The 22583-nt window shown below is 47.8% G+C and overlaps 1 protein-coding gene across 1 annotated transcript in view; it reads right to left on the bottom strand.

The window, feature by feature from the left end:
• HRASLS5 (HRAS like suppressor family member 5) overlaps window positions 1–22583 on the bottom strand; it is a 24075-nt gene continuing 1492 nt past the window's right edge. Inside the window, exons 2-8 of the mRNA XM_021084417.1 lie at window positions 19902–20156; window positions 19567–19817; window positions 18985–19100; window positions 16884–16992; window positions 6348–6456; window positions 2503–2765; window positions 1–256 (exon numbers count right to left, since the gene is read on the bottom strand). Of these exons, the coding sequence (XP_020940076.1) occupies window positions 164–256; window positions 2503–2765; window positions 6348–6456; window positions 16884–16992; window positions 18985–19100; window positions 19567–19817; window positions 19902–20156 (1196 nt within the window). The 3' untranslated portion in view covers window positions 1–163. The remainder of the gene's footprint in view (window positions 257–2502; window positions 2766–6347; window positions 6457–16883; window positions 16993–18984; window positions 19101–19566; window positions 19818–19901; window positions 20157–22583) is intronic.

The following is a 22583-nucleotide window of genomic DNA, read 5'->3' as shown; positions in this document are numbered from 1 at the left end:
TTGATTGTATTTCCGGAGGGGTAATTGGGTACATTCTAGATTCTTCCAGAAGCACACAATTTTCTTGCATGGGGCCAAGGAGAGAGGAAGGCAGGGGAGGAAAGAAGTCAGTTCTCTTTGCCAACGTCAGCAGCTCTTCCTCTGCTTGGGGCTTTCGGTGCCTTCAGGCCAATGCGGGTCTGGGTCTCATGCTGTCCACCACAGCCGAAATCACCGCTCCTGCAGCCTTCGCTCCTTCCATCAGTACGTGCTCCACCTGCAAAGCAGACCAGTCCACGGGACCCTCGGTGGGGCTCCTGGGCTGATGCCCTGCCCCACCCCTACCTCACGGCTCCCCTTCAGGGACTGGCCCACTGAGGAGGAAGCCACCCTATGGTCCCAAACATCCCTGAGCTTCTAGAGACGTGGAGAAGCCAGGATGGTCCAAGATGGATGTTGGAGGCAGGCTTGAGCCCCTCCCCCAGGAGGCATCCAGGGTGCCTTCCTCCGGCAGAGCCATTCAGCCCAGGGCCTGCCTCTAGTGAGGGGCTCAGAGGCAAAGGATCTCGGAGGGGCAGAGTCCCGGAGTCCCTTGCGTGACACACAGGGAATCTGAGAGCCGGGGTAAGGCCCTCACTCAGACCAAGTTCACAGGGATCTAAGTATCCACACTTAGCTCTAGGCTTGGGTCTCGTGAATGCCAGGCCCGGGCTCCCTCGAAGGACCTCCCATAATTCCCTTGCTCCTTGGGGGTCTTCCTTCCATGCACAAGTGCTCAGGGGATGGGAGATGCCTCATACTAGAGCCCACCAAGCCCTGGGCACTGGAGCAAGGTCTCCGGAGGAAGCTGCAGAGAGCGGAACCGGGGAGCGAGCGAGCAGGGGGCCAGCTAACCCTCAGGAGAGACGGGAGAGAGACAGGAGAGAGACTAGGATTGGGATTCAGGCACCCGCTGGCTAAGGGAGCACAAGAAACTCTGAAAAGAGGTGTTCCCATTGCGGCTCAGCAGTAATGAACCCGACTAGTATCCATAAGGACTCCAGCTCGATCCCTGGTCCTCAGTGGGTTAAAGGATCCAGCACTGCTGTGAGCTGTGGTGTAGGTCACAGACAAGGCTGGAATCCTGCATTGCTGTGGCTGTGGTGTAGGCTGGCAACAGCAGCTCCAATTTGACCCCTAGCCTGGGAATCTCCATATGCCGCAAGTGCAGTCCTAAAAAGCAAGAAGAAAAGAAAAAGGAAAAACAAACATAGAAAAGTCATGTCCCACTTTTAACCCTTGATTTTTTTAATCGATTAAAAAGGTAGCAATAAAGGCTTCTTCTTCTCATCTCGTGGGGGTTTAGTAAGGCCCAAACATTAACAAGAACAGCTCAAATTGTCAGAAGCATCTAGGCTGGCAAAGCTCCTTCATCTGTATTATACCACAATTGATTTATCAGCAGGGAGTCCAAAACTCACGCACACACAGGCCAGGCAGGTAATGGGGGTGACGCTGATACGTGACACACCTGTGCCCCACAGGCCACCTAGAGGGGGAGCCCCTGCTGGCCCCACAGAGTGTCAGCAAGCTGGAATGAGGGCCCAATGGCTTGATCCATCAGTTGGTCAAGAGAGGCTGGGAATCCAGATTTTTTTATATAAAATTTCTATATTCTCTCTCTTTTTTTTTTTTTTTTTTTTTTTTTTTTTTGTCTTTTTGCCATTTCTTGGGCCACTCTTGCAGCACATGGAGGTTCCCAGGCTAGAGGTTGAATCGAAGCTGTAGCCACCGGCCTACACCAGAGCCACAGCAATGCAGGATCCGAGCTGCATCTGCAACCTACACCACAGCTCATGGCAACGCCGGATCCTTAACCCACTGAGCAAGGCCAGGGATCAAACCCGCAACCTCATGGTTCCCAGTGGGATTCATTAACCACTGCACCACGACGGGAACTCCAAAATTTCTATATTCCTAAATATTGGCAAATCATTCAAATTTAAAAAAAAATACTAGCTATCCAAGCAAAACATGTCTGCGGGCCAAATGTGGCCTTCAGGCTGCTGGTCTGCAAATTTAGCCCTGAGGTGCCACCTCCACTTAACCCAGTTTTGTCAAGAAACAGTCTCAGAAATAAGATGACTCGGAGGCCCCCCCCCCATCCCGGTGGCTCAGCAGGGTAAGGATCCGCATTGCCACTGCTGGGGCTCAGGTGGCCATGGTGGCGTGGGTTCGACCCTTGGCCCGGGAACTTCCACATAGTGTATTGAGGGCAGCCAAAAAATTAAAAAATTTTCAATAAATAAATAAATAAGATGACTTGACCAAGGAGACCCCGATAGCTGGTGGCCGAGCCAGGACTCCAGCCAGTGGTCTTGCTTTGCCGCTCAGCGCCCCCTCTACTCCCCCAGGGGTGAGCAGAGATGAAAACGCCTTCTGAACGGTCAAGTCCTGGAGTGGTGGAAAGCCCCGCGTGCACAGCGAATAACACCCATCACCGTCAGGACCCCCAGGACCCCGTGTCAGAGGGGGGCGCCACACCTGCTGGCTCCTGCGCACGCCGTATCGGAGGTCGTTGACAAAGTGCTCACAGTTGCCTTCAATCAGACTGTACTGTACTATCTTGTTGATCATCTGTTTCGTCCTCTGGATGATCTGGTCCACGGGCAGCGGCAGGTACATACCGTCCAGCTTGTTGTTGACCTTCCAGGAACAGCCGTGCAGCACGTCCTCCAGACGGCTGTATTTCACCACCGCCCGGTTGCTGAAGATGGAGGTGATGCTGCCAGCCTCAAATTCCTCACCTAGAGGCCAAAGACAAGCCAAAGTTGGAAGCTTCGAGGGGCAGTGGGGCAGAGCACGGGCTCATTCTGGCCGCTGGGAAGGTGGGGTCCCAGTTTCATGGTCTCTAAAACAGGTGGGGAGTTAGGTTAAACGAACTGCAAAGGACCAGCGTCCCTAAAAAGCCTTCTGCTCTGCTCTCTGCACTCCCCACTTTCTTTCTCTCTCTCTCTCTCTCTCTCTCTCTCTCTCTCTCTCTCTCTCTGTGTGTGTGTGTGTGTGTGTGTGTGTGTGTGTGTCTTTTTTAGGGCTGCACCTGCCACGCATGGAAGTTCCCAGGCTAGGGGTCGAATCAGAGCTGTCGCTGCTAGCCACAGCCAGAGCAACACGGGATCCTTGACCCACTCAGCAAGGCCAAGAATCGAACCCATGTCCTCATGAATACTAGTCAGGTTTGTTACCCACTGAGTCACAGCAGGAACTCCCTGCACTCCCCACTTTCAACCTCCAGAGCAATCCCTTTCTCATAAAGCTCTAGAAATACCTGCTAGAGTCCTGCTTTCCTAACTGGACGTCCAGAATCTTCCCAAAGCCGTGATGAGCACCTCACATGGAAGAGGTGGCTCCCGGAGAAGGGGCTGTCATGGGGTTCCATGACAGGCCTCCCCCCGTCAGCACCACAGGGGTGCAAGTGAGGTCACACCAACAAGGCTCTGGATAGGACCCACTCCAACCAGCTTCCACCCAGCCCCACTCTGCCTTCCTCTTGACTCAAGTATTAGGATTCTCACTGAGGGTTTGTTTGAAAACAAGGTTCCACAGCTTTGGGAAAAGGAATGTTTCTGAGTTCCTGTGTGGCATCGCAGAAACAAACCCGGCTAGTATCCATGAGGACATGGGTTCGATCCCTGGCCTTGCTCAGTGGGTTAAAGATCCGGCATTGCCATGAGCTGTGGTGTAGGTCGCAGACGCGGCTTGGATCCTGCATTGCTGTGGCTGTGGTGTAGGCCGGTGGCTACAGCTTCGATACAACCCCTAGCCTGGGAACTTCCATGTGCCATGGGTGTAGTCCTAAAAAGCAAAAAAGAAAAGAACGGAAAAAGGAAGGAAGGGAGGGAGGGAGGAAGAAAGAAAGCAAGGAGGGAGTTCCCGTCGTGGCGCAGTGGTTAACGAATCCGACTAGGAACCACGAGGCTGCGGGTTCGATCCCTGCCCTTGCTCAGTGGGTTAACGATCCGGCGTTGCCGTGAGCTGTGATGTGGGTTGCAGACGCGGCTCGGACCCTGCGTTGCTGTGGCTCTGGCATAGGCCAGTGGCTACAGCTCCGATTCAACCCCTAGCCTGGGAACCTCCATATGCCAAGGCAGCGGCCCAAGAAATAGCAAAAAAGACAAAAAAAAAAAAATTTTTTTTAAAAAAGAAAGAAAGAAAGAAAGGAATGTTTGAAAGCTGCTATATTATCCTGTTCAGTCCTTAGAGGAGAGAGAGCCTCAGACAGGGTCTGGAAGCTGCCCAAGGCCAGGTGGGTGGTAGTTTAATATCAGGACTGTTTTGGGGAGTTCCCATCGTGGCTCAGTGGTTAACGAATCTGGCTAGGAACCATGAGGTTGCAGGTTTGATCCCTGGCCTTGCTCAGTGGGTTAAGGATCCCTCATTGCTGTGGCTATGGTGTAGGATGGCAGCAACAGCTCCAATTAGACCCCTAGCCTGGGAACCTCCATAGGCTGCAGGAGCGGCCCTAGAAAAGGCAAAAAGACCAAAAAAAAAATCAGGACCGTTTTTTTGCTGCAACCACAGGGAAATGCCAACAGAAGTATCCTCCCTTCTACAAGTTGTCTGAGAACGAGAACTGTCCCCTGTTCCTTTCTTTAGTATTTGAAGACCAGCCGTTGATTTCACAGAAGCTGAAGTCGCCCAATTCCCAGCTTTTAGGAACAACGATGGCAGAATTCATATTTGGAGCAAGATCTGATGACGGCGGTGGCGGGGAGGGACGTTGCTGTTAACTTGGGTGACTCTGGGCTTATACCCGGGGGGGAGGCTCCTGGCCTGAGCCTGGAAAGGAGCCCTGGAGAGGAACGAACCGTGAAGCAATTGTCATTCTTCCTGTTGATTCTGACACGTGGAGTGGGAAGGTTCAAGTGGACGGGGAGGGAGAGCTAGGTGGGGGGCGGCTGGGAGGAACCTCTGCTCTGTGGGAAGATCCCGGCAAGGTGAGAGGCTCGGCCAACGGGGGTGGGGGAAGAACAGGATGCAGGGATGAGAGCCGGGAACAAGGTGTGGCCACAGGCCCTTGGCCCCAGCGCCCTTCTGTAATCTAATCGTGAACGAGCAGTGATTTCACAGGAGGGACCATCCCAAAGGCATCAATGATCACACAGCAGACTCCCCCGTACCCCCTTCTCCCAGGTCCCCCAGGGCCCATCTCCTGAGGCCACCATGTGACCAGGGGGTCTCGATGTCCCATTTTAAGTTGTTTCCTATTTTGTGCTCTAATATGCTGCTGTCACCAGAGTTCCCGTTGTGGCTCAGTGGCAATGAACCCGACTAGTATCCATGAGGATGCAGGTTCGATCCCCGGCCTCCCTTCGTGGGTTAAGGATCCAGTGTTGATGCGAGCTGGGATGTAGGTCACAGACGCCGCTCGGATCCACATTGCTGTGGCTGTGGTGTAGGCGGGCAGCTGCAGCTCCGATTTGACCCCTAGCCTGGGAACTTCCATATGCCACAGGTGTGGCCCTAAAAAGACCAAAAAAAAAAAAATTAGTGTCACCACTTCCTCATCAAATCTCCACTAAAATTTAATTAGTCACCCGTTTAATCTCGGTCCTGTGTTAATGCGGAAATGAAAGAACAGTGTCCACACTGAGGGTGGAGCAGCCCGGGATGCGTGGGAAAAGCAGAGAGACGAGGTGAGGGCGGAGGTGCCCATGGTGACCAGGAAGCCAGAGCAGCATTTGGGGACAACGGGAAACAAGTGACAAACAGAACATGTAAGCATCTGCACCCATCGAGGGGAACGCTCAGAAACAGAGCAAGAGAAATACTGAACAGGGGTCATTGCAAAACAGAGGCTCAGGTTCTTATGCGTCCACATGAAAAGGGTGATCTAGATGCTCGGGGAACTTAGGGACCCTCCTTGCACTTGCGTCCATCTCGGGGCTGGACACGCAGTGGGTTTTGGTGGATAAGCTCTATCGCACAATAAAGAGTAAATTAAGGTCCAGTAATACTTCAGGGTGTGTCATCGCTAAAGTAAGGCAGCCACGAATCCAACTAGGAACCATGAGGTTTCGGGTTCGATCCCTGGCCTTGCTCAGTGGGTTAAGGATCCAGTGTTGCTGGGAGCTGTGGTGTAGGTCGCAGACGCGGCTTGGATCCTGCGTTGCTGTGGCTGTGGTGTAGGCCGGTGGCTGCAGCTCCAATTAGACCCCTAGCCTGGGAACTTCCATATGCCGCGGGAGCAGCTCAAGAAAAGGCAAAAAGACAAAAAATAAAATAAAATAAAATAAAAAGTAAGGCAGCCACTGAGGAACAGGTCATCGACTGTCCTTTCCACTTTGCTAACTTCAGTATCACTATGTCAGCAGCGTGTCCACTCTTACTTGGGGGAGCCAGGTGGACCACACAGTCGTCTTCCACATAGATGGCCCAGTGCTCATAGCCAATTCGAAAAATCTCAATGAGGTCTCCGGGTCTGGGTCTGGGTTTGTCCTATGATGGAAAGAAAGAAAATCAAATAAAGAGACTGCCCATGCAAGGGAGTTCCCATCCTAGCGCAGTGGTTGACGAATCCAACTAGGCACCATGAGGTTGCGGGTGCGATCCCTGGCCTTGCTCAGTGGGTTAGGGATCTGGTGTTGCCACGAGCTGTGGTGCAGTTTGCAGACTCAGCTCAGATTCTGAGTTGCTGTGGCTGTGGGGTAGGCCAGTGGCTACAGCTCTGATTAGACCCCTAGCATGGAAACCTCTATATGCTGCAGGAGCGGCCCTAGAAAAGACAAAAAATGAGAGAGAGAGAGACTGTGCAGGCCCAAGGGACTCCAGAGACCCTGTTTGGGGATCAGCTAGAGCTCAGCCTGAAGACACCGTGTTTCATCACTTCCCAGAAACCCAGGCTGCAAAAGGCGCTCTCGTCACACAAAGGACCAAGGGACCCGCCCACTCCTGCTACCACCCTCGTTGCGAAAGCCTCCGAGGCTGAGGGTACCAGCTCCAAAAGCAGGCTCCGTGTATACACACACACACACACATGCTCTGTGATGAGTGATGGAGCTCCTGCAAGCGTTTCTCCTTGAAGCTGAGCATCATGCAGGCTTTCTCAATAGAGGGCGCTGGAGAGGCACTGCAGGAAAAGGGCTCTCCTGCAGGTTCTGGCTTGGGCTGGGGTGGTAACACCAAACTCGCATTCTTGGGATAAATTACTCAGTCCTGATGTATAATCCTTTTAATATTCAGTCCGCTGGTATTTTGTGGGGAATTTTAACATCCATATTCATGAGAGATGTTAGGGTGTAGTTTTTTTTTTATTTTATTTATTTTTATTTTTTTCCACTGTACAGAATGGGGACCAACTTACACATACATGTATACATACTTTTTCCTCCCATTTTTGTGTTGCCATGTAAGTATCTAGACATAGTTCTCAACGCTAGACAGCAGGATCTCATTGTAAACCCATTCCAAGAGTAATAGTTTGCATCTGTTAACCCCAAGCTCCCAATCCCTCCCACTCCCTCCCCCTCCCCCTGGGCAGCCACAAGTCTTATTCTCCAAGTCTATGATTTTCTTTTCTGTGGAAACGTTCATTTGTGCTGTATATTAGATTCTAGTTATAAGTGATATCATATGGCACTTGTCTTTCTCTTTCTTTTTTATTTCTCTCAGTATGAGTCTCTGGTTCCATCCATGTTGCTGCAAATGGCATTATGTAATTCTTTTTTTTTTTTTTTTTTTTTTTTTTTTTTGCTATTTCTTGGGCCGCTCCCGCGGCATGTGGAGGTTCCCAGGCTAGGGATCCAATAGGAGCTGTAGCCACCGGCCTACGCCAGAGCCACAACAACTCGGGATCCGAGCCACGTCTGCAACCTACACCACAGCTCATGGCAACGCCGGATCGTTAACCCACTGAGCAAGGGCAGGGACCGAACCCGCAACCTCATGGTTCCTAGTCGGATTCGTTAACCACTGCGCCACGACGGGAACTCCGCATTATGTCATTCTTTTTATGGCTGAGTAGTATTCCATTGTGTATATATACCACATCTTCCGAATCCAATTGTCTGTCAATGGATTGGGTTGTTTCCAGGTCTTGGTGTAGTTCTCTTCTTGACTGACTTTAGTATCAGGGTTAACAGTGGCCTCGCTTCTCAAGTGAAGCCATTGGGACCTGAGTGTGTCCTTGGGAAAAGATTTTTATTTACCAATTCAATTTACTGGTTGTAGGTCTATTCAGATTTTCTTGCTATTTTTGAGTAGTCAGTTTTGTAATACATGTCTTTCTAGCAATTTGTTTATCTTAGGTAGGTTTTCTTATTTGTTAGCACAAAGTTGTTTAGAGTATTCCTTCATTATCCTTTTAATTTCTGTGAGATTGGTAAGGAGTCACCTCTTTCAATCCTGATGTCGATATTGTGTTCTCTGTTTTTTAGCCAATGTAGCTAAAGTTTTATCAGTTTTGTTTATCTTCTCAAAGAACCAACATATGGCTTCATTGATTTTTCTCTGTTTATTTCCATTTTCTATTTCATTGATTTCGGCTTCAATATTTATTATTTCTTTCCTTCTGCTTCCTTTGAGTTTGTGTTTCTTTTTCCAGTGTCTTAAGGTAGGAACTTGGATTACTGATTTGAAATCATCCTTGTTTCTTTTTTTTTTTTTTTTTTTTGCTTTTTGGGGCCGAAGGTGCAGCATATGAAAGTTCCCAGGCTAAGGGTCAAATCAGAGCTACAGCTGCTGGCCCCTACGCCACAGCCAAGCAATACCAGATCCAAGCCGTGTCTTCGACCTACACCGCAGCCCATGGTGATGCCAGATCCTTAGCCCACTGCACCGCAAGAGAACTCCTATAATTATTGTTTAACCCAATTATCTTTAAAATTGGAATCTAAGTTAAAATATATATTTTATACTTTTGTAATAATAACCTAGTTAATTACCGTTACCAGTGCTTTGTATTCCTTCATGTAAATTAATTACCATCTGGTGTGACTTTCTTCCAGCCTGAAGAACTTTCTTAGTTATTAAGGCGATTCTTCTAGCCACATAACCTAACAGTCGTCATTTGTGAGACTACCTTTATTCCACCTTCATCTTAGTTTACTGGATATAGGTTTTTTGGCTGGCAGCTATTTTTTCTTTGAGCACTTTTCATATGCCATCCCACTGCTTTCTGACCTCTCTTGTTTCTGATGAAAAGCCAGCTGTCGATTTTATTGGGGTTCCCTTGTACATGATGAGTCTTTTTTTTTTAGGGTCGCACCCAGGGCATATGGAGGTTCGCAGGCTCGGGGTGGAATCAGAGCTGTAGCTGCCAGCCTAAGCCATAGCCACAGCAATGCCAGATCTAAGACGCGTCTTCGACCTACACCACAGCTCACCACAGCCAGATCCTCAACCCACTGAGTGAGGCCACGGGGTCGAACTTGTGTCCTCATGGATGCTAGTCAGATTCATTTCACTGAGCCACAAGGGGAACTCCATGATGAGTTTTCTTTTCTCTCGTTGCTTTCCAGACTTTCTCTTTGTGTTTGGCTTTCAACTGTTTGGGTTCTGATTCCCTCCTGGGCTGGTAGTTGTTGTTTATTTGTTTGTTGATTTGTTTGTTAAGAGGCTTGCCTGGACTAATTCTCTGATGTCTGTTTCCCTCACAGCAAGCAATCAGTTAGTGTATCTGCTTCTTTTTTTTTTTTTCCTTGTTCTTATTCTTAAGCCTGGCCACAACTTGGCCAACAAGGCATCACTCTTTGCCTACAGAACTCTGGGTGGTTTGGAGGAGTCAGTCAAGGTGCTAAAGTTTAAAAGTCTTTCCCAGCTGTTACTTCTGCACGTACAAGGCCTTACCTTCCTCCAGGAACTAGAGACCCATTCATGCCGCTCCAGTCTCTCCTGAACACGTGTGTAGCCTCACGCATCCCTTCCACACCCCCAACTTTTCCAGAGCCTCGCTAGCTGTCTCATTACCTGGGTTTCTATATTAAATTTGAAATTTATGAAATTTCCCATATTAAATTTGGCTGATCTGTTAGTATATCACTTGCCCCAACCAGTACTGCAACCTCAGGCTAGTTGCAGTGTGGGGCCTTCCATGATTTTTGTCACTAAGAAAACTATTGTTTTCAACAACTTCCCTGGGCATGGAATTTTCCACACTCTGCTCCAAATAAAGTTGCTCTTTGCAGCCACTGCCAGTCTTCCTGGCATCTCCCACCCACCCAGGCCCAGCTTCGCCACCCACAGAGCTGGGGGAGGTGGAGGGTGGGGGGCTTGCTAAGATGCTACAGACCTCTATTGTTCTGAGATTCCTAGATTTACAAGATTTCTTGATGCAATGCTTATCAATTTTTGTATGCCTTTGGTCAAGTTCAAGAGTCTTTACACGGCTGTCTTTGACAGTTTTGTCCGCTCTATTTTTGCTCTTCAGGGAGATTATCTGAGATCCTCGGCCATTCCAGGAGTCCTGCCCACTTGACAGAAGGAGATTTTATGGGCACAGAGCGGATCATCTACTCAGTGAAATTACACAGAAGGGATGGAGGCCAAGAAATATGAAGTGCTTTGCCCAAGGTCCAATGGCAAGTCAGGCCTTGGACAAAGCTAGCAAGGATGGCAGAGCTAGGACCACCTGCAACCTCAGGCCACCTGCCCCTGATCAAACCCGCCCTTTCTGCCTTAAAGAGAAAATACAACGGCAGTTGAGCTCCCACTAGAGGGCGCCCGAAACCAGGCTTGTCCTCCGGAAAGTGCAATGACACTGTCGCTGACTTACAACTGATTTCATTTTCTTTTACCATAGTCCCAGGGAAAGAGACGTGGATGTGTTCCTCCCTGAAATATAGAGGGTGATAGTATATCCAAGAGGGTGGGAGCTAAGGGTTGGGAAGACAGCACGAAAATGATGGCAGAGGTCCAAAGAAGTGACGTGATGCAGGGATGCACGTAACGGAGGAGGAGGAGGAGGTCCAGGGCGCGGGTAGAGAGCAAGCAAAGAGCGGGAAAGTGCAAGGAGGGGATCGTCCAATCGTTCAACTGGCAAATTAACAGGATCCTCTTTATGATTCAAATACTAAGAAAAACAGACCATTTTAAGCAAATGCTTCTGTCTTGAAAAACAAAGAAATCAGAGCAATGTTTTAAAAGGTCCCTAAGAATGTCTGAACTTTAAATATTTCAACACTCTTTTTTTTTTTTTTTTTTTTTGTCTTTTTGCCTTTTCTAGGGCTGCACCTGAGGCATATGGAGGTTCCCAGGCTAGGCGTCCAATCAGAGCTGAAGCCACCAGCCTACGCCAGAGCCACAGCAACGTGGGATCCCAGTCCAGTCTGCAACCTACATCACAGCTCACGGCAACGCCGGATCGTTAACCCACTGAGCAAGGGCAGGGATCGAACCCGCAAGCTCATGGTTCCTAGTCGGATTCGTTAACCACTGAGCCACGACGGGAACTCCCCGTGGAGCTTTTAAACACTGAGATTGATCTCCAAATTACACAGATAACTCATACAACTCAACAAAAGAACAAACAATCCAACTGAAAAATGGGCAGAAGATCTCAATAAACATGTCTCCAAAGAAGCCATACAGATGGCCAGTAAGCACATGAAAAGATGCTCCACATCACTAATTAATAGAGAAATGCAAATTAAAATTACAATGAGGTACCACTGCACCCCGGTCAGAATGGCCACCATTAGTAAGTCTCTAAATAACAAATGCTGGAGAGGATGTAGAGAAAAGGGAACCCTCCTACCCTGTTGGTGGGAATGGAACTTGGTACAACCACTATGGAAAATAGTATGGCGGTACCTCAGAAAACTGTACATAGAACTACCATATGATCTAGCAGTTCCATTCCTGTATATATATCCAGACAAAAGTATAATTCAAAAAGATACTTCCACTCCTGTGTTCATTGCAGCACTATTCACAATAGCTAAGACATGGAAACAGCCATCAGCAGATGAATGGATTAAGAAGATGCGATACAGGCAGCCAAGGGGGAAGGGGGAGTGGATGGGATGGACTGGGAGTTTGGGGTTAGTGGATGCAAACTATTACATACAGAATAGATAAGCACTGCAGTGCTACTGTATAGTACAGGGAACTATATCCGATCTCCTGGGACAGACCATGATGGAAATTTTTTTTTTTTTTTGCTTTTTAGGGCCACACCTGTAGCATATGGCAGTTCTCAGGCTAGGGGTCGAATTGGAGCTACAGCTGCTAGCCACAGCCACAGCCACAGCAACACCAGATCCAAGCCGCCTCAACAACCTACACCACAGCTCACAGCAATGCAGGATCTTTAACCCACTGAGCAAGGCCAGGAATCGAACCTGCATCCTCATGGGTCCTAGTTGGGTTTGTTACCGCTGAGCCATCATAGGAACTCCCCAGAAAATAATATATTCTTAAAAGAATGTGGAGTTCCCCTCATGGCGCAGTGGAAACAAATCTGACTAGGAACTATGAGGTTGCCAGTTCGATCCCTGGCCTTGCTCAGTGGGTTAAGGATCTGGCATTGCCGTGAGCTGTGGTGTAGGTCAAAGACGTGGCTCAGATCTAGAGTTGCTGTGGCTGTGGTGTAGGCCGGCAGCTGTGGCTCTGATTAGACCCCTAGCCTGGGACCCTCCATATGCCCCGGGTGCTGCCCTGAAAAGCAAAAAAGAATGTATATTCAGTCATATTTCTGTATGACTGAGTCATTTTGCTGTACAACAGAAATTGGCACAACATTGTAAATCAACCATACCTTAATAAATTTTAAAAAATAAAAAACAGAAATGGAGATTGATCTGGAATGTGGCCTGAGAACCAGAGCTTTAAGGGCTCCCCCGGTGCCTCTACTGGCAGCCAAGGCTGCAGCCATACTGGAGGCTTCTCCAAGGTCCCATCTTTCCTTTTTCCTAGACTTTAGCCTCCCCCCAGATTTCATGCACCTCCAGGAGCCTGTCTATACCCTCCAGAGCAACCTCCAGTCCCAGCTGACACTTCAATTTTCAAATCCAGTTGAAGGTTTCTCTGCCCTTTTTCTCTCCTTGGAATAAGATATTGCTTCAAAATCCTCCATCTATCTGCTATTTATTTCCTTTGCACAGGCTGGCGACCCAGCTCTGGCCCTGCTCCCAGAAACAGGCACCTGTTTAGAAAAACCAGTCTTTCCTAAGGCCTCTAGATAAGACCAGTTTCTGAAAGCCTTATAACTCTGACAAGGGTGGTACAGGGAAGAGGGTGGAGGGCCGTCCCTGCCTGGGGCATGTGGCAGAGAGGCAAAATCACAAAGAGCATTATTTTGTACACTTTAAAAGGATAATATGTATACTACTCATAGCTCCATAAAGATGTTATTTTTTAAAAAGGTAACTGAAAGCTTAAGCAAAAATAACAACGTTATGTTGGGATTTAAAACACATGCATATGTAAATGATATGATAATAATACAATGAGGTCAGGTGTGGAGAAACAGAACTATACTATTGTAAGCTTCTTATACCATAAATTAAGTGGCAAAATATCATTTGAAGGCTGCCTGTAATAAGTTGAAAATGTAGAATATAAACACTAAAACAAGGATTAAAATTACAGAACACAGAGAACGGTATAGTCAACAAACCTCTAATGAAATAAAACTAAATCACAAAAAAATACTCAAACAAAAAGAAATCGGGGAAAAAAAAGGAGAAAGGAAACAAAAAACGGAACGATAGGAAATAAGCAATGAGATGACAGACTTAAATCTAAGCTTATCCATAGTCACATTAAAGCACCCAGTCAAGGACTTCCCATTGTGGCTCAGTGGGTTAAGAGCCCAACTAGTATCCATGAGGATGTGGGTTTGATCCCTGGCCTTGCTCAGTGGGTTAGGGATCCGACACTCTACGAGCTGTGGTGTAGGTTGCAGACATGGCTTTGATTCTGCATTGCTGTGGCTGTGGTGTAGGCCAGCAGCTACAGCTACAATTCAACCCCTAGCCTGGGAACCTCCGTATGCTGTGGGTGGGGCCCTAAAAAGACAAAAAAAAAAAAAAAAAAAAAAAAAGGAGAAGGAAGAAAATGATATACCATGCTAACACTAATTGAAAGAGCTGGAGTGACTATATTAATATCAGACAAAGTAGATTTACAAGTAACAAGTATTACTAGGAATAGAGAAGGTATTATTTGAAATAATAAAGGAATTAATTCATCAATAATAAATAACGATCCTAAATGTTTACATATGTAATAATACAGCCTTATGAGTCGTTGAAAATAAACTGATAAAACTGCAGGCAGAAGGAGTTCCCGCTATGCTACAATGGGATTGGTGGTGTCTCTGGAGCACTGGGATGCAGGTTCGATCCCCTGCCTGGCAGAGTGGGTTGAGGATCCAGTGTTGCCACAGCTGCAGCTTAGGTCGCAACTACAGCTTGAATCAACTCCATATGCCATGGGGCAGCCAAAATAGAAAGAAAAAAAAATTGCAAGGAGAAATAAACAAATCTGCAGTTACAGTCAGAAATTTCAATACTCCTTCATGTAATTAATAGAAAAATATAAACAGAAGACCGACTAACACAAGGAACCTACTCAGTCTAACTGATGTTCACCAGAAGAGCAGAGTACACATTCTTCCCAAGAGCTAACACAACCTTTACCAAGCTGGACCATATTTGAGGCTGTGAAAAAAGGCGCAGTAAATTTAAGTGGGTTCAAGTCATACAAAACATGCTCTCTGACCACAAGAGAATAAATATAAATTAATAACCAAAGATATCTTAGAAATTTCCAAGCATTTGGAAGCCAAGTAAGATTTTTCATAACGCATGTTTTTTCATAACAGGGAAAAAAGCAAGTACTTTTTGAATTGAACAAAAATGAAAATGCAACATATTGAAGTCTGTAGGACACCACGAAGCAGTGTTTAGGGGGAAATTTATAGTAATAAATGCCTGTCGTAGAGAAGAAGAAAAGTCTGAAATCAGTGGCCCCTCCTTAAGACATTAGAAAAACAAGTGCAAGTTAAAACCAAAGTAAGTAGAAAAAAGGAAGTAATAAAAATCAGGGCCGCATCAGAGACATTAGAAAACAGAAAAACAACAGAGGAAAAATCAATGAAATCAAAAACTGGTTCTCTGAGAAAATCTGTAAAATTGATAAAACTTTAACTGAATTGATCAAGGAATAAAAGAGAAGACAAAAATGACCAATATCAGGAATAAGAGAGGTGACATCATCTCATGTTCTACAGATATTAAATAGATAACAAGGGAGTATTGTAACTTTATGCCAACAAATTTGACGTTATAGTTTCTGAAAGACATAAACTATCAAAGATCACTCAAGAAGAAATAGATAATGTGAATACCCACATATATATGAAGGAAGTTGATTCTGTAGGTTAAAATCCTTCCCACAAAGAAAACTCCTGGCCCAGACTGCTTCAGCTGATAAATCCTTTTTTTTTTTTTTTTTTTTTTTTGGCTTTTTAGGGTCACACCCACAGCACATGGAGGTTCCCAGGCTACGGGTCTAATTGGAGCTACAGCTGCCAGCCTACACCAAAGCCACAGCAACACCAGGTCCGAGCCACGTCTGCAACCTACACCACAGCTCACAGCAACACCGGATCCTTAACCCACTGAGAAAGGCCAGGGATCGAACCCGAAACCTCACGGTTCCTAGTCAGGTTCGTTTCCACTGTGCCACGATGGGAACTTCTCAACCGGTAAATTCTACCCAACATCAAAGGGAAAAAAATATATACCAGTGCTACACAAGAACACTGTGAAGTAGAAATACCTCAAATACCTACACACCTATTAGGAGAGCTAAAATTAAAAGATTGATCACACCAAATGCTAATAAAGCCGTGGAGGAACTGGAACTCACACACTGTTGGTGGGAATGGAAAATGGCACGACCACTTTGAAAAACATCAAGTTCAACATACATCTACCACATGATCTAGCCACTATATTCCAAAGTTTTCACCCAAGAGAAAACATTTGTCTATACAAAGACTTGTACAGAAATGTTCAGAGCAGCTCTATTCATAGCAGCCAAACACCAGAAACAGCTAATGGATAAGCAAATGATCATCTATTCATACAATGGAATACTATTCAATCATGAAAAGGAATAAACTGTTGGTAATACGCAAAAACATGGCTATAACTCAAAATAATCACGTGAAATTATGTGAAAGGAGACAGACGAAAGAGAGCACATGTAGTATGATTCCATTTATACTAAATCTCTAGGAAATGCCAGCTAACACAGAGTGACAGAAAGCACATCAGTTGTTGCCTGGGGATGGGAGTGGGAAGGAGGAGGGATTTCAAGAAGGGAACAAAAAAGCTTCTGGAGTGATGGGAGATGCAGCGATGGCTTCGTGGATGTATACATATGTCAAAACATATTCAGCTGTATATTCTGAATATATGCAGCTTATTGTACGTCAGTTATACTTCAATGAAGTTCAATAAACAGCTCCATAAAGCTATTTTTTAAAAATTTAAAAGGCGTAAGCAACACCCCCAAATCAGGGTACAATTTGACCTGCCATTGTATAAATAAATTAAAATACAAAAAGAGAGTTCCCGTCGTGGTGCAACGGAAACGAATCTGACTAGGAATGGTGAGGTTTCAGGTTTGATCCCTGGCCTTGCTCAGTGGGTTAAAGATCCGGCGTTGCCGTGAGCTGTGGTATAGGTCACAGACACGGTTCGGATCTGGCGTTGTAGCTGTGGCTATGGCTGGCAGCAGTAGCTCCGATTTGACCCCTGGCCTGGGAACCTCCATGTGCTGCAGGTGCAGCCCTAAAAAGCAAAAAAATAAAATAAAATACAAAAGCATGTAGAGAAGTTTCCAGGAAGTTAAAGATATGCCTCTTGAAATGATATAATATGATATGGTATGATACGAGACGATATGATACCCACCTCCGCTGCTGTCTTTATTAACCTGCCTGCGCTCCCAGGCTTCGGGGTTGAAGGCCACTCTGCTCTCTTCTGATTGGGTGTGGACTCCAAGCTAACTACGGGCTTCTCCCTAAATGAATTTTGTGATCATATAGTTAACAAATACCACTATTTCGCAATTACGGGAAAATCAGTGTTAGTTGAAATTTATGATTTTAAGATATCTTTCAGTTTTGAGATTCTGGGAAACATACTCCCCCCCACCCCAGCTTATTCCTATGTCACCATTAGCTGTCATACAAAATATACTGCTGTTTTCTGCTTTTCAGACAATTGTTGAAAATGCTAATGATGGTAATGAGTAGATTTAGGGGCTTTTTCCTCCCTCTAATAACCTTTTTTTAATGTTTATCAAAACGATACTTGAGGAGTTCCTATTGTGGCTCAGTGGGTTAAGAACTTGACTGGTATCCATGGGGATGCAGGTTCGATCCCTGGCCTCCAGCGTTGCTGCAAACTGGGGCGTAGGTTGCAGATGCAGCTAAGATCTGGCATTGCTTTGGTCGTGTTGTAGGCTGGCAGCTGCAGCTCCAATTCGACCCCTAGCCTAGGAACTTCATATGCCGTGGGTGCGACCCTAAAAAAACAAAAAAAACAAACAAACAAAAAAAAAAAAGATACTTGGACATAACTTTAAAAAAACAGTAACTGTACACAATGATTTAAAGGAAATGCAACCAGCCTCTGCTCCTTCCCTTCCCGTGCTCCTGGCCAAAAGGCAAGCTCCTTGAACTTGAGCTGTGATTTCCAATAATTAACTCCATACATCTAAGAAGTCTTGTTGAGTCACAACACAAACTGCAAGAAATGTGGAGGAAATCATTTTGTCCCTCGAAACAAAATATTACAGAAGAAGACAGAAACTGAAGGCAGGAATGTGGTTTTTGGGTAGAAAAGTAGAGTGAAATATATGGGAGCCCAAAAGACCTGAGTTTGGATCCTGGCTCTGATACTGGCTGTCCAACCCTGAGCTAATAAACTAGTCTGTCTGAACCTCAGTTTAACTGCCTATAAAATTTAGATGCTGATATGTGTCTCACAGAGTTGTCAAGATGGTTAAATGAGAAAGCATAGGTATACATCTGGTCCATCACCAACCCCCAAATGGCTTTTTCTTTACCTTTCCCAAATTTTAACTCTTCTCCAAAAGTACAGTGTATGCGGGCTGCAGGGGTACCCCTTATTTTCAGTATTGCTCTTCTCCAAACTTTCAGCTCTCAGAATTTTAAACAGAGGCAAATGTGGTTTGGTTTGGTTTGGTTTTTTGCTTTTTAGGGCCACACCCATGGCATTTGGAGGTTCCCAGGCTAAGGGTCCAATCGGAGCCACAGCTGCTGGCCCACACCACAGCCACAGCCACAGCAACACCAGATCCGAGCCGCATCTACGATCTATACCTCAGCTCACGGCAACGCCGGATCCTTAACCCACTGAATGAGGCCAGGAATCGAACCTGCAACCTCATGGTTACTAGTCGGGTTCGTTAACCACTGAGCCATTGCAGGAACTCCAGGCCAGGGGTCTTAATCGGAGCTGCAGCTGCCGGCCTAAGGCACAGCCACAGAAATCTAGGATCCCAGCCGTGTCTGCGACCCACACCACAGCTCACCCCAATGCCAGATCCTTAACCCGATGAGCAAGGCCAGGGATTGAAATGGCATCCTCATGGGTACTAGTCAGATTCCTTTCCGCTGCAGCACAACGGGACCTCAAATATCATGTTTTTAATGAAAGTGAATGGCAGAAATTGGCAAGAAGGTCGCATCATTCATTAGTTACTGAGAATAGCCAGCAATGCTGTAAGCTTTGGAAAGCGGTACAGTTCTCATGGGTCTGGAGAATGACCTTGTGGCTAGAAACTGCTACAAGGCAGCCTCCAGGACTGTTCTCCCAAGGTTATCACCAAGATCGCAGCTGCCTCCTGCTGTCGTGTTAGGGGTAGGCTGGTTCGCCAGGAAACCAGCTCAAGCTTTGTGTTCTAAAACTGTCATCAAAATCAGGTCTTCAAAAGGCTTCTACTCATCCAAACACCCAGTCCTTCCATGCAAAGAAAGAATCTTACCCCTGCTGGATGTTGCTGCTGCCCTGTTCTGATGGGCCCTGCTGTGGCTGCTTGGGCAAGAGCTGGACCCACGCTTGAGACCCCACAGATTCTTCTAATTCAGGGAAAAAGAAATGCTATTTAAATCAAATTGTCTTCCGTGGGGCATGAAACCTGCGAAAGGAGCACTGAGGCCAGCAACTTCACATCTATGTGAAGGTGGAAGCAAGGGCTGGAACCGAACCTGGCTCCTGGTTAGCCCTCAATAAACTTTTGGACGAAGGAGGTTGTGGGACCCTGTCTGCAGAGGACCCAGTTCCTCCGCGAAAGAAAGACTGAATTCCTGGGCACAGAACAGAAGGAGGAAGCCTCTGTGACCGATGGCAGAATCCTTGGGGCTAAGCCCTATGGCAGAAGCTTCTGTGCAGGTAGAGCCCTTCCCAACTCTACCTGCCCAGGAGCTGCCCCGGCCGCCTCATTTCCACCCAGACACAGGAGGTAAGTAAATACTCCTGAGAGTCACTGGATGCCCCGCTCACTTCGGTTAAATTAATAACAATCATTCCAAAATATCACTCCTTTCGGTTTACAAGGATTTCTCACAATGAGCAAATATCTACGAGAAGATAGGTGGAAAGACACCACGGTGACCTTGCTGGGGACCCGACGGCCGGCTGGGACCTGCAGAACGACCCTGGAGGGTTCCAGGCCTGGACGTGGGAGCCCAATGGGAGGGAGCCCCACTCCTACGACGACCCGACTGGGGCCCAGGTGCAGGTCCAGGAGTAGGCTGGTTGTCATCTGGCCGTAAACTCGCGGTTCTCGAGGCGGGTTTGAGGCGGGGCCGGGGGAACCTAAGGGAGCGGCGCCGGCACTCGCCCCTGGTGGCCGGGCTCAGGCCCATCCCGCTGCTGCTGCTGCCCCGCGGGTCCCCGCGCCTCGCAGGGGGCGACGCGCCTGGCCAGTTCCCCCAGTTGGCGCGGCCCCAGGTCGCGGGGTCCAGGGCGCTGGGCGCAGCGCGGACAGGAACTGCTCGCAGGGAGGGCGGAGGGGCACGCGGGGCAGGCGGGGCACGCGGGGCACGCGGGGCAGGCGGCCAACGGCGGGGGCGCGCGGCCGGAGGCGCGGGGGGTGGCGGGGTGGAAAGGGACAGAACAGTTCGTACGATGGCTCAGAGGTGGCATCTGATGTGTCTGGAGCGGAATGTTCACGGAACAGATAGAGGGGCAGAATATGGAGGCAGGGGTTCAGGCCAGATCAGGAGGGTTTGGGGAGGCACACTAAGGAGTTAAAATCTTGGGAGATCCAGATGTGTGTGTGTGTGTAAAACGTTTTATATTCTTGTGTGTTTTAATTACATATACTATGTAATATACAAAAGCATACATGGAATACATGCTGTTATGAAACATGATGACCAAATTACCACCCGTGAGAATGGATTAGCAGTGACACCCTGCTCTGCAGCCCTGGGAACGAGGTATAGTCACTTACGATGGAGCGCGACAATGTGAGAAAAAAGAATGATACAGGAGTTCCTGTTGTGGCGCAGTGGTTAACGAATCCGACTAGGAACCATGAGGTTGCGGGTTTGGTCCCTACCCTTGCTCAGTGGGTTAATGATCCGGCGTTGCCGTGAGCTGTGGTGTAGGTTGCAGACGGGGCTCGGATCCCGTGTTGCTGTGGCTCTGGCGTAGGCCGGCGGCTACAGCTCCGATTCGACCCCTAGCCTGGGAACCTCCATATGCCGCCGGAGCGGCCCAAGAAATAGCAACAACAACAACAACAACAAAGACAAAAAAAAAAAAAAAAAGAATGTATACGTGTATGTGTAACTGGGTCACAAGGCTGTACAGTGGGGGGGGGAAACAAAAGGTGTATCAAAAGAAAAAAGAAAACAAATTACCACCCGCGAATACAACATCCTGGTAAGAAGGACAACATACCTGGCACAGGTGCTCCTCCTACCTGTGTGTTCCTCCTCATCCCATTTCCCTGCTTCCTCCCGGTCTCACCCCCAAGGGACCACGTCTCTCCTCAGTGGCTATCACGCCCCTGCTTTTTAAAAGTTTCTTTTTGGAGTTCCCGTCGTGGCGCAGTGGTTAACGAATCCGACTAGGAACCATGAGGTTGCGGGTTCAGTCCCTGCCCTTGCTCAGTGGGTTAAGGATCTGGCGTTACCGTGAGCTGTGATGTAGGTTGCAGATGCGGCTCGGATCCTGTGTTGCTGTGGCCGTGGTGTCAGCTGGTGGCTACAGCTCCGATTAGACCCTTAGCCCAGGAACCTCCACATGCTGCGGGAGTGGCCCTAGAAAAGGCAAAAAGACAAAAAAAAAAAAAAAAAAAAAAAAAAAAAAGATTCGGCGTTGCTGTGAGCTGTCTTGTAGGTCAAGAGGTCGAAGACTCGACTCCAATCCCTCATTGCTGTGGCTGTGCCCTAGGCCGATGGCTACAGCTCCAATACGACCCCTAGCCTGGAAATTTCCATGTGCTGCTGTTGTGGCCCTAAAAAGCAAAAAAAAAAAAAAAGAAGAGTATGTGACTCTTTTGTGCTTGGGCCACTATTCCTGCGGGGGGCGGTGGGGGGGGGGGAGGCAGAGAAGGAGGCAGAGATAGGACAGAAGCCATCAGCCATCACTGCTCACAGTCACTCTTCTTTAAATGTACTTCAAGAACTTTCTCTGTGTCAGGCATCTGCTGGGTAAAGAGGGTGTGAGAATAAGTGTGCCCTCTGGGAATTTATAGATGGGGAGTAGGAGGATGGGAGACAAACGTTAAACAGTTCCCCGGTACATAATGACAGGTTATGAGAAGTCCTCTGAGGGAAAGTTCTGGGTGGAGGGCCCTGGAGGATGCGGTGGAAGCCCAGGGCAGGGAACCCCACCTGCCAGCATCAGGGTACCATTGGCCCTTTCCTAACTTCCCTCACCTGGCCCCCCTCACCCACACCCTGCCCTAAGACGAAGATTCTGTCGCCTCACCCCCACGCCTGGCCAGACCAACAGACACTAAGGCCCTCTCTTATTCTGGAGTCTCTCAGGGTCAACAAGCCGGGGACGGATGTGTGCTTTAAGCCCAATCAGGTCCCTCCAAGCTGCCAAAAGCCAGGGTTCCCTGAAAAGAGAGATGAAATTCACCCTCCCCTTCCTTCTGCGCTGCCCCCCACACACCGCTGCCCGCCACTGCCCCCACGGCAGGCCCTCGACAGCCCCTGGGGCCGACTGTTGCAATAGCTTGGAGTTTCAGAAAGAGACTAGCTAGAGCTGGTGCTCTGTTATGGGCTAAATTGTGTCTCCCCAGGCAAAAAATCATATACTGAGTCCTAACCCCCATAACTAGAATGTGACTGCCTTTGGAGATAAAGCCTTTGAAAAGGTAATTAGGGTAAAATGAGGTCCTGGGATGGGCCCGAATCCAACCCAGTCCATCTCCTGATAGGAAGAGATGAGAACACAAACTTCAGCAAGCCATGGAGAGAAGCCCCCCCCCCCAAAAAAAGAAAGAAAAACCCTGCTGACACCCTGATCTGGGCTTTTAGCCCCCAGAACTGGGAGAAAATAAATTCTTGTTGTTTCAGCCCAGGTACCCAGCCTATGGGATTTGGTTATGGGCGCCCTGGC

The sequence above is a fragment of the Sus scrofa genome, chromosome 2 (assembly GCF_000003025.6).
Source record: "Sus scrofa isolate TJ Tabasco breed Duroc chromosome 2, Sscrofa11.1, whole genome shotgun sequence".
Classification (NCBI taxonomy): domain Eukaryota; kingdom Metazoa; phylum Chordata; class Mammalia; order Artiodactyla; family Suidae; genus Sus; species Sus scrofa.
This window is presented reverse-complemented; position numbering and strand designations above follow the sequence as displayed.